This window comes from Ischnura elegans (assembly GCF_921293095.1).
Source record: "Ischnura elegans chromosome 13 unlocalized genomic scaffold, ioIscEleg1.1 SUPER_13_unloc_3, whole genome shotgun sequence".
Classification (NCBI taxonomy): Eukaryota; Metazoa; Arthropoda; class Insecta; order Odonata; family Coenagrionidae; genus Ischnura; species Ischnura elegans.
Window position 1 is genome coordinate 9,541,124 of NW_025791659.1, and position 12,178 is coordinate 9,553,301.

The 12,178-nt window shown below is 42.0% G+C and overlaps 1 protein-coding gene across 4 annotated transcripts in view; it reads left to right on the forward strand.

Annotated features, from left to right (window-relative positions):
- The window catches only part of LOC124172858 (kielin/chordin-like protein), a 117,776-nt gene that overhangs the window by 65,998 nt on the left and 39,600 nt on the right, over positions 1-12,178 (forward strand). For all 4 annotated transcript variants that reach the window (XR_006868298.1, XR_006868299.1, XR_006868300.1 and 1 more), the window contains one exon: positions 1,304-1,485. Coding sequence is in view for 1 of the 4 variants with exons in the window: in XM_046552357.1 (XP_046408313.1) it covers positions 1,304-1,485 (182 nt within the window). In the remaining 3 variants the exon portion in view is untranslated. The remainder of the gene's footprint in view (positions 1-1,303; positions 1,486-12,178) is intronic.

The window sequence follows — 12,178 nt, forward strand, 5'->3', positions numbered from 1 at the left end:
GAATACTTTGAATATTAGTAGCCTTGTTTTAACCATATATCTTTGTGTCAAACAATTAGAGCTTAAAAAACTTAAATTCTGTCAGATATGCGTCGCGTTAGATCTCTTTCTTTTTTTGAACATCGTGCGTGTCATACAATTATTGAAAGCTATCGAGATATCTTTGGGCTCAGTAGATGACTCACCTAGCATTTGGCCTCCATAAACTGGGAGATCGATCAAGGTCAGTTGGTGAGATGGGGTAGCGATGAAACACGTTTTCATTGTTCCCCTGTAACTTGATGTTTTCCTATTTTCCTGTGGAGTCTCGGAAAGGAAAAAAAAACGGCAGAGGCATTGGCTAATGGAGGGCCGAGTGTGGTTCCGTTAAATCTACGACGTGGTTATTATCCTACGGCACTGAGATTGCCCAAATTGTTGTCCTATCTCTTGGGAAGGTTCATGCTGTGTGCTTGTCGTGTTTTGCCTTAAAATTTTCCACGGCTGCAATTCTATTGCAATACTCCTGCGAGAGCATTTAAACAAAATTGTTCGTGATTAGGACAAGCATCGTAGAGCAACGGCGTACGCGAAGAGAGGATCGGAACTCTTTCTACTCCCTCTTATGCCACTATTACCGCCGCAGTTATCAAAATTTCCTCTTTCAATTAAAATTGAAAGAGAAAAGTTTGATAACTGTCGAAATTCCAGGCGTACGTCTGCAACACCGCGCGATAGTATTAAAAAAAATGCCGCAAAATTTTTTTCTTCATAGCTCCTATGCTCAAAATAGGGGTGCGCCTCTTACACATGCATATACGGTATTTTTCTTGAGAAATGAACAAATGCTTATTTCGAAAATTGACGGTATAAAGAAATGAATAACCGCTGTCCCGTGCCGCTGAGAGGGGTTCTAAAAGACGAAGGGTCCGGGTACCTGCTCCCGGATTCCGAAGGTAAATCCTAAACCCCGCAGCGTTGGGTCCCGAGACAAAGACGACATAAACCTGCGACCGTCCTAAAAGGGGGAGAGATAGAAAACATATATATACGGCTTTCGTACCCCTGGCCAGGAAAATCTTACACGTAAATATACGGCCGTCTCCCGGGTCAGGAAACGTCCACACGTATATGTACGTGTGTAGTAGGGAAAAGGTTAAAGTGTCATCGGACAACTCTCGCCGGCTGGGCTGTAGGTACTTGCAGAATCATGGGTGGCCACTGGTATTTTGGGACTGGTGTAAACCTGAATGATGCTTGAATTTTTCTGATTTGATTGACTGGGCACTGTATTGAGTCGCCTCTCTCCTTGTTCCCTACCTAGGTATCGTGATTATTTGGGACGGCAGCAGCTTCCTCGAGGTGTCGGTGCCCACCAGCTACAAGAACAAACTGTGCGGCCTGTGTGGTAACTACAATGACGACCCCAAGGACGACCTCACTCCGAGACGAGGATCTCGCACCACCCTGCCCCCACCAAAGCCCACCAAGCCAAACCAAGCCGAGGTGAGTCCTTCCTCGACTTATTCCTTCATCCGCAAAGCGAGTACAGTGGAGGAGAAAGCTTTAGTGTGTGTTCCCGGCAAATTTTTTAACCCTTAACCAGTAACCCTTATTCTATTCCTTATATCGCCTCTGATTTATAAAACGAAAATGTAAAAATTACTTCTAGATTGTTGTAGGAGTTTTCCGATAGTTCGTCATACTAAGTACTGTGTATATTAAAAATGTCCACGTAGTCATATCGTGGCGATAATATATCGTCGTGAACATACTTTCATACTATTATTGCGACCGGTCCGCTATCGTAAGATTTCCATTGGCTTTAATATTATTAACTACCAGTATAATTGCAGGGGAATGGATATTTTGCACCTGTGAAGTATTATTTTCGGCTAAGCTAGTTGTACAGCGGAACCGCGGTGATTGACAATAATATTTCCTTGGGAAAAGATATTCGAGGCATATATTCATGAAACCCTCCCATAATGTTAGAAAAAAGGTTTACTGTGTTCGTTAGCGATAGTTTATTTTAACCCTTAATCAGTGATGTGCAATTCTTGTTATACTACCAGTGACGTGCGGTCTTGGAGACCGCAATAAATCTAAAATTCATAAAATATTGCTACGCCATTTTTATTGCTCCGTTTAATTTTTCTTTGAAGGCTTAACTAAATTAAAACTTATATTAAAATTTTTACACTCCCAATACGAACCAATTTGTCATAAAAAATTGTGATTTGAAGCAGGATCAAAAAACTGATGTCAAAAACACTTGAGTTATAATTATTATATATATGTATCAATATTTCGCCAGATTCAAAAAAGGCCTTAAATGTTAAAGTTGGAAGGCTAAGTAGTAAGTAGCCATGAAATTTATCCAGCTTATTCCTTTTCTTGATGCATTCTTAGTAAGTTACAGCCGAGTTCAATTGCAAATTTACAGAAATTAATAAAAGGAACGTTAAATTTTAAGAGTGGGATGTCCTTGTTATGCAAAAATATGAAGCTAACGAGAATTATAGATATTTTGAAATATTAATTTTGAAAATATTCATAATTTTAGAAACGCTGCGGTCTCTCAGACCGCACGTCACCGGTTAAGGGCTAATTAATGGATGAAAATTTTTAAAAAATTAGAAATTTCATGTGATGTATATATTTTATTTAGTTTTTGAACTTGTCTAGTTGTTAGTGGCTATGTAACAATTCATATTTATTTAATTTTTTACATCATATCAGTTGTCATCAAGAAGATTACGATATATTTTACTTAAATCATTTAAAATATTTCATTCACCGATTAAGGGTTAAAATAATTCTGTTCTTGGTCTGGGTATGTGAAAAGTATTACAATGTCGTAGATTATGTGATATTGGTAAGTTCTTATCACCACCTCTTATATAAAATACTCTAAGGATCTTATAAAAAAATAAATACCTCAAAGGTAAGATGTTTATTTTTTCTTGAATAGGGGAAGGGAATGAGTTAAATTTGATGCCCTCAGCATTACCCTTATCACCTTTTTCTGAGATACCAGGAGTGGTTGCAAATTAGTCAAGTATGCTCCACCCCAACATACAATTCCGTATTGTAATCTTAAATTTACTTATGCATAGTACACCATTCTGAGAACAGACACGATTGACACAGACGTGATTGGCCGGAAGGCAGCCAATCTTATTTTCTTAAGTGCCGGTTTCCATGCATTACTCAGTGAATACCCTGTGTCACGATTGAGGGTGTTACTTGTCAGCCGGATCTCAATGGATTCCTTTACCAGTCTTTTCCAGAAATCAGTCTCGCGGCATAGAATTTTCACGTGATCCCACTTTACCCTATGATCGGATTCAATGGCGTGTTCTACAACCGCAGATTTTTCCGGTTGGCAGAGCCCACGTTAGACCTCACAACCAATTGAAGAGTATATAAGCTGGCAAACTTCATCCACTCACCATTAGCCCTGAGGATGGAACCCGACTCGTGTTCTGAAACGTCGGCAGAATGGAGGGAGACCACCCGGCTGGAAGCCCGAATAGTCTTTTTTGAAGATGTATTTTGTTTTATTACTGAGTACCATATACAGTAAACTCTTGATTTTACGAAGTCAGTGGGACCGGAAAATCGGCACTTCGTAAAATCGAGTTTCGTAAATTCAAACCTTTTTCATAAGTCACGAAAAAAATGTTCGCTTTTGTTTCTTCCGCCGTTTTTTGTCTTTAGTGGTCTTATTTAAATGTTTTCGGTGGTTATTTTCGGTATAATTCATAGAAAAGGCTTTTTGTTATCGATTTATGATGTGAAAAATCGTTAACTAATTATACCACCATAAAATTCCCATTTCTTGTTCATACTTCAACATCAACGATCGCTTAAGAAATTCCCGACCAGTTAAGAAAACGCAATCAAATAATGAATTGCAAAGTTTATTATAAGAATTTAATGTTATAAATTTGTGGTTAGGAGCGAATAACAACTATTAAGTTCGCGTAAGATATATATTTGTTTCCAGCACCCACGGAATGTTAGCGGCAGCCGGCCTAACCGCCATTTATGTCACCCTCTATCGCTCAGTGACGAGAAAAAAAAGAAAAACGAGGGCCTCCACCCGTTTCCTAAATAACCTTCGTAAGTTAATATTTCGAGTTACTCTGTATATTCAGTTGAATGTGCTATCTTTTCCATTGGTTATTTTTGTTGAGATTCAGTTACGATTCTAAATTTCGTAGGATATGAATATCTTCTGGCGAATATTTGAAGTAAATTCTGTTTGAGCTCTCCGTCCGGATACTGTGCTCCATCATCTTCGCAGACGTTGCTACGAAAGACTTCATTCTTCATTCGGACCATATTCTTCATACTGGGTGTGAAATGCTATGTTCATATAGTATTTCTCTCTCTTCTTTTATGCCGAAAGGAGCAAGGTTCCAACCGGAAAACGACAGGAGAAACATCTTCCATTATCGGAGAAATAAAGAGGGAAACGTTATTATCCGCATTGATTGTTTTTCTACAAGAGATGTTTCATCATTTCTCAACGTGTGTGAAGTATTGGTTCACTTGCGTGAATTCCCAAAAATGACAAGCAAAAACCTGTACATTCACCTCATTTACTTTTCGTGTCCCTTTCTCCTCCGTATTGAAAGTTATGCAAAGAATCATTGACGTAGAGAAAAGATTTTCTTAGCTTTAGCACTAAAAATAGTCGCGCAATAATCGTAAATAAATATTGTGAGGAAAGAGCAAAGAAAATAATTTCAATTGAAACGTCAGCAGAGAAGAAGAGAGAGAATTATAAGCGCGGCACCATTTCCCTGATAGTGGAAGATACTTCTTCAGCCTCTCTCCGGTTAATAACTTACCCCCGTTGCAGGTAAAGATGAACCATGCCCTTCTCCACAATCGGGGAAAGTTCCCAGTGGGTGGGGTGAATAAGAGTGGGATGGGGATTGCCTGAGGAAAGAAGTGTGGTCAGCACAAAGGAGTGGTGAATAGTGGTGAAGGGGGCAGGAGAAAGAAGGGTGGGGAAATGGCCTTCAGCTCTGCCTCAGTCTACGTTTGGGGGTCGTATTTTTTGCGACGCACTCGACTTCTGTCACCTTAGGGGGGAGGGAGTGAATGGGAAATGCTGGGGAAGGAGGGGTTTGGGATGCGTAAGATGGGTGTCAGCAAGATCAGCAGAAGGCCGCGGGAGGAAGTAAACCAAGACTTAGGAAAGAAAGATCTCTCGGCATGGGAAAACGGGGAGACGCACGAGAAGAAAGTTCACGGTTAGAAGTGCGTCTTCATTACGAGTAGACCGAAAAATAAGTTGGTGGTTAATAGAGCCCAATACTTAAGATATTTAAGTTGTTTACTCTGGAAGGCTATTATATACACGAAAAGATACTACTAAAATATCAATTATTTTTTTCCTTTTTGCCCTTCTCCATCGCCGCTTCCACCATGGTTTCTCACTTGCATAAATGGGAATGAAATTGGGGAACTAACTCGTTAGCCAGATCAATATATCTTAATGTTTGGAGGGTAGCGGGTACTTCATTTTTATTTGGTGAAATTACTTCACTTTCATCTTCGTCGTCACTGCTATTATGACTAGTCCCGGCCGCTGCTTCTTCCGACGCATGTACCGGCGTCCCATTGTCGCAAGCCCGGAGATCATCGTCAAGGGCAATATAATCGTTTGATGTTGCGCGCTGTGCTCCTGCTTTTTCCAAGAATTTTTCAAAATCATCTTCTAAGCCTCTAATCTCCTCTGCGATTTTATCCGCTGCTGCTTCCTGAATGTATAACGTAACGAATCAACCATAGCCATGATATTATAGCAGTAGAATTACTAGTAGGCTAGTTGTATCAATTACCAACCTCGAGAACATCCTCATGATGCGCTATCAAAGGGAATCCGGCCGATTTCCAGCAATTTGCGATTGTAGTGGAGGAAATAAAGTACGTCTTTGAACCGCGTTTCTGCGATGAAAAATGACAATTTTATTAACTTGGCCATTTTAGCAAAGTTAACAAAGTCGTTATTCCTCATCGCAGAAACACGGTTGGCCAGCGAGGGTGAGCTCGTCGAGGAAAGGGTCCCGGATTAGGGACCCTTCGTAGTGCTTCGGCGAAAAGTAGTCAAGTATTCTTCGAAGTACGTTCACAGCAGCCTGCCTTGCGAACGTACCAGGTACGTTCACAGCAGTGCAAAGGGTTAATTAGGAGTGTACGAAATACCCCGCTCGACCTTCCTGACATGTTAAACTACGAATTATTGTCGATGCGATGTTTACGAATAGGCACGTAAACAGGGGCATTATATCAGTTGCGATATTTTAATTAAGTTTCCCCTAAATTCCCACCGTGAGGTTTTAGGCGAACCCTTTCTCTCCAAAGTTGCACTATCATTTACGATTTCACACTTTTGATGAACCACAGTTGGAAGCGCTGATTTTTTTAGCTACTTACGCCGGCGTAACTAGTTTTGTTGACAAATATTTCGCCATAGTTCGTATAAACGAATGCCTTTTGCTCCTGGGAACCGATCCGAGGTTCGTAAATTCGAAACATTTCGTATAATCGAAACTTCGTATAATCGAATAGCACTATGTATTTACCATAGGCTTTTCGCCGGGACCGCATTATCACTTCGTATAATCGAAAACTTCGTAAAATCCTGCTTCGTATAATCGAGAGTTTACTGTAGTTGGTAGAAAACCAGTATTTAAGTTCATCTAAATCACTTTGCATATGCTTATTTAAAGCATACATGCTGCTATCAACATACAAAAGTGCAGTGTCATCAGCAAACTTTATACTTCGTGAAATGCACTCGGGATTGGCTCCAGGTCAGGAACTGCGTAACTGCCGACGTTTCGATGTCCGACTCAGTCATCGTCCTCAGGGCTGTGAGTGACTCACTTTCCCGAGGACGATGGCCAAGTCATACATCAGTTTTGTCGGCAGTTATGCAGTACCTGACCCAGTGGTGATCCCGAGAACATTTCACAAAGTGAGTACAGTGGAACTTGGCTAAAAGATACAGTCGGTCCCCGACTTTCGCACACAATGCGTTCCCGAAAACTTGTACGAAAGTCGAACGTACGAAAGTCGAATCATTGACTTCCATACTAATTAGGGGTTACGTTCCAAAAGAGTGGAATATACGTACTACAAACTTTTTTTTCACGGATTTTATTTCAATTCACTAAATTCACTGGATACTTTTTAATTTTTTCACCAAAATTCGACATTCGGCAGGTGACATTCGTGATCGCGTATATTTCGCATGTTATTCAAAAAAGACAAACGGAATTCGGGTGATATTTCGTGCAATATCGTTGCTGAAGGTGTACATGAATTAAACAGCACTCAAACGAAAAAACACAATTAGAAAGAAGATCTTACTAGTTTTATTGAAAAATATTTGATGATGTCTAGTCAACTTTATTGAAAAATCTATCCAATGAAGGCTTTCTTCTTCTCTTGATGAAGGAGCCTATAGCAGGCAGTCTCTCTCCCGAATAAATCACCTAGGTTATAGTCAACTACCAACATTACCCTTCATTGTATACGTTCGTTTTGTTCGCATATACTGCCATTTGAAACAATTGAATGCTGGGATGCGCAGTAAACATCGCGGGAATTTGAACATTACAGACCAATGTCCAAAAGTCTGAATTTAGCGTACGGAAGTCAAGTAAAAGGTGTCAATTTTGAATGTACGAAAGTGCGAAATGTACGCAACTCGAGTGTACGAAAGTCGAGGACTGCCTGTACAGCATCCGGCGTGATGCGGTGGAAATCTTTGATATTCAGCTTATTGAAACAACTTGTCTGTTTCCACACTCTTTTATTTTCACCGACCATGGTTTCGGCAACTTGTGCCATTATTAAGGCACAAGTTGCTGAAAGTTGCCTTGACAAGTTGTCAAGTTGCCTTGACAATGGCACAAGTTGCCGAAACCATGGTCGGTGAAAATAAAAGAGTGTGGAAACAGACAAGTTGTTTTAATAAGCTGAACTTGGCTAGTACGTTCCTTCTTAGCTCCGCAATTTCTCTCAGTCCTGGTACCATCCGAAATAAAATACAGGTAAAGCTATTTGGTCGGTACGCTTTAAATAGTGGCTCTTTCTGAGGTAGTTCGCTCAATTATTTGCCATGAAGCAACCCGCAAGTCGTTTCCTAGCATTTTTTGGTTGTGTTAACCTCCAAATTCATTTGTTATTTTATTATTATCAGCTATTGACCTTCTTACATTCATTTACCCGATATTTCGGCCCTCGCTGGTTAAGTGAAAACTGCCAGGGGCCGATTGGTACGACTAATTTCACTTTTTTTTTTTCGTGATTGTGGCCTTTTCAACGGCTGTAATTTATGTAAACCCCCGTAATATATCCGTGGTTATAAGATATATATATATATATATATATAAGGCGCCGTGTGAATGAATGAAGTAGTATATATATATATATATATACTACTATATTACGACCCACTCCTCAAAACCCTAGCACTGACTTCCTTCTTGATCTTTCCCATTTCATTCTCACCCACAATGCCTTCTCTTTTAACAATAACTACTATCTGCAAATATCTGGCTGCGCCATGGGCAGTAGGTTTAGCCCTTCTTATGCAAATCTTTTCCTTGGCCTGTTTGAAGAAAATTTCCTCACTGATTACCCTCTAAAACCTCTTCTTTGGCTCAGATACATAGATGACATTTTCATTCTCTGGCCTCATGACATCGACTCTCTCAATACCTTTGTTTCTTCACTGAACGCTTCTGCCTCAGTCTCTTTCACCTCTTCCATCTCCAAAACCAATATCACCTTCCTAGATGTGGACATACACCTTTCAGATAATAACAAATTCAAAACATCGGTTCACATCAAAGCTACCAACAAACAACAATACCTTCACTACAGCAGTTGCCATCCACCACACACCAAACGTTCCATCCCTTATTCCCTCTCTGTCCGGGGACACAGAATCTGTAATAACCCCGAAGACCTTCAAAAATTCCTCTCCAAACTCCACACCTCTCTTCTTCACCGCGGCTACCCCGAAAAACTCTTGTTGAACAAAATAAGAAAAAAACCGGCTATTCACAATAAACCCCGCGCAGACAAACATTGCTCTCCTTCTCTGCTCACAACCTACTTCCCTGGTGCTCATGTGCTACAAAACTTATTGAAGGACCTGTACCCCATCCTTTCCAAACACAAGTCCACCTCTCAGATTTTCCCGTCCACTCCTCGGATAACATTTAAGAGACCACCGAATTTAAACACCATATTTAAAGCCACCCGCCCTCTCCAAAAGTCACAGTCAGTCACTATCTCCACACCCTCACCTTGCAATCGTCCCAGGTGTAAAACCTGCAAGATATTCTCTCCACCCCCTGCCTCTTTTCTCCCCAAGCTTAAATGCCTACCGATTTTCCCCTCCACTACTTGTACTTCCACCAACATCATCTACCTTCTTCATTGTAATTTCTGCCCTGCTTTCTATATTGGCCTATGCACTACCCCTCTCAATCTCAGAATTAACAATCATCGCGCCTCCTGTTGTCCATCTTCCCCCCACTCCTCTCTACCAGTTCCTACACATTGTCTTTCACATGATTCCATTTTCAATCATTGCTACAAAGTATCCATTATTGCCTCCCTCCCTCCCACCGACTCCGCCCTCAACCTCCACACCCTCGAATTGGCGTGCATTTGGCACTTTCAAGCCAATAGCTCTCCGGGTCTGAACGTTGCATCCTAACCCCTATTCCTAACTCCCCCTCCCCATACACCTCTCCCCTTACCCCTCTTTTCCCTTTTCCAACCCTCTCCTTTCCTCACCATTCATTCTTCAGCTGACGAAGAAGCCTGAAGTGCTTCGATAGCTTCGACGAGTTTATTTTTTCAATGTGAGTGTTTCTTTTTTGTGTCTCTGTGTTTATCGTTATTAACTTGAACTATTTATATTACGTGCCACGTGCATATCATATTTTCCAAAACATTGTGTATTTGTGCCTGGATCGGCGCATCATCTTCTTCTTCGTCCGTCCATCGGCCGCCTCTTCGGTTCCTGTACTGTGAGTTGTAGCTGACTTCCCTCAATGTCCTGTCTCTCCTTTCATCTCCTTTAATCCAACCTTCCTCTCTTCATTTCTCTTTCATCTCCTATTCCCACTTCCCTTGCAATGGATCACGTTCAACCTACTACATTTTGGATTAAACGAATCAAAAAATTCTCCTTCAAACTAGCCCAATACACTTGCCACACGGAATTTCTCTCATCCTGCATTTCACTAGGTACTTTTCCGAATGGCCTTCGAGTAAAATTCGCTCTCTCGGGCATTCCACCTATTCTGCGTCCCTCCTTCCACATTCTTTCTTTTCAATACTCGCTTTCCCTATGCCAATTCACTCTCACGCAATACCAAGGGTTAGTTGATCAATATTATAACTCTCTGCTCTCTCTCATAAAATTAATTTCACTCTGTTCACCTCACCTTCTTAAGGAAGTTAACACGATTCTAGTTTCGGCGCACCTCTTCCTCGAGAAGAAACGCGAGAATTCACTGCACAAACTCTCTTCCCTATGCATTTCACATTTCCGAGATGGCCTTTCCCTCCCCCTGCGTCTCTCACCCCACCCACAGGCCCCCCCTCCACTCATAGGTGTCAAACCAGACCTGGCCACACTTTTTAAACTCCCCCCTCCACCCCCACCTCCGCCGCGACCCACAGCGGCCCCGGAGCGCTCAACCCGGCCTCCCCGACGCGATCCTTTGCCAATTGACCCTAACGACCGGGACCTAGTGGAACCCACCGACCAGCAAGTAGTAAACCTTTCTTCCGCTAAGCTCAGCCCCGCCGAGGTTTCTGTCCTCAACCGCGGACTCTCTTTCTCCCCAACGCCTAGGATTAACCCCACTACTCTTCTCACGGACATTTTGCATTTTTGCCGAAACCTTCGGTGGAAGGTTTTCTGGAATTCCCACATGAGACAACAGACGCCGGAGGGTGTTCACAATGCCCTCTTCAAATTCCGCTCCCCGTCCTCTCACCAGCCCAAACCTCTTCCTCCCCACCACCCGCTTGAAATTTTTATCAACTGTCTCCTCTCTAGGGCTTCGAGTGAATCTTTCCTACGCTCTCTCCACCCGCCGCCAAATCTCTCCCCCTCGGAGTCCGCCGCCATCAGGAAACTCCAAAAAAACCCTAACATAGTGATTACCTCGGCCGACAAAGGTTCCACGGTCGTTGTACTTGACACCAGCGACTACATATCAGAGTGCAACCGACTACTAGGAGACCCTTCCTCCTACTCCCCTCTCTCATCAGATCCTACCTCTGATTTTCACACAGAATTGAATGCCCTACTAAAAACAAATGCTCCCTCTGAGGGCCTAAGCCAGTCAGACATTTCTCTTCTCTTACCAGCTCACCCCACTTCGCCATCTTTCTACATCCTTCCAAAAATTCATAAAACTAATAATCCAGGCCGCCCCATAGTTTCCTCTCGCAACTCTCCTACGGAGCGAATATCGGCCTTCGTTGATTTCTATCTCCAACCCTTCGTTCAGTCCCTTCCATCATACATCAAAGATTCTCATGACTTCCTTTCTAAACTCAACTCCATTTCCCTCCCCCCCAATCAACCCATTATCATGGCCACTATTGATGTAACCTCACTTTACACTTCAATCCCTCATTCTGAGGGACTCGCTGCTCTCCGCCACTATCTTTCATTACGACCCACTCCTCAAAACCCTAGCACTGACTTCCTTCTTGATCTTTCCCATTTCATTCTCACCCACAATGCCTTCTCTTTTAACAATAACTACTATCTGCAAATATCTGGCTGCGCCATGGGCAGTAGGTTTAGCCCTTCTTATGCAAATCTTTTCCTTGGCCTGTTTGAAGAAAATTTCCTCACTGATTACCCTCTAAAACCTCTTCTTTGGCTCAGATACATAGATGACATTTTCATTCTCTGGCCTCATGACATCGACTCTCTCAATACCTTTGTTTCTTCACTGAACGCTTCTGCCTCAGTCTCTTTCACCTCTTCCATCTCCAAAACCAATATCACCTTCCTAGATGTGGACATACACCTTTCAGATAATAACAAATTCAAAACATCGGTTCACATCAAAGCTACCAACAAACAACAATACCTTCACTACAGCAGTTGCCATCCACCACACAC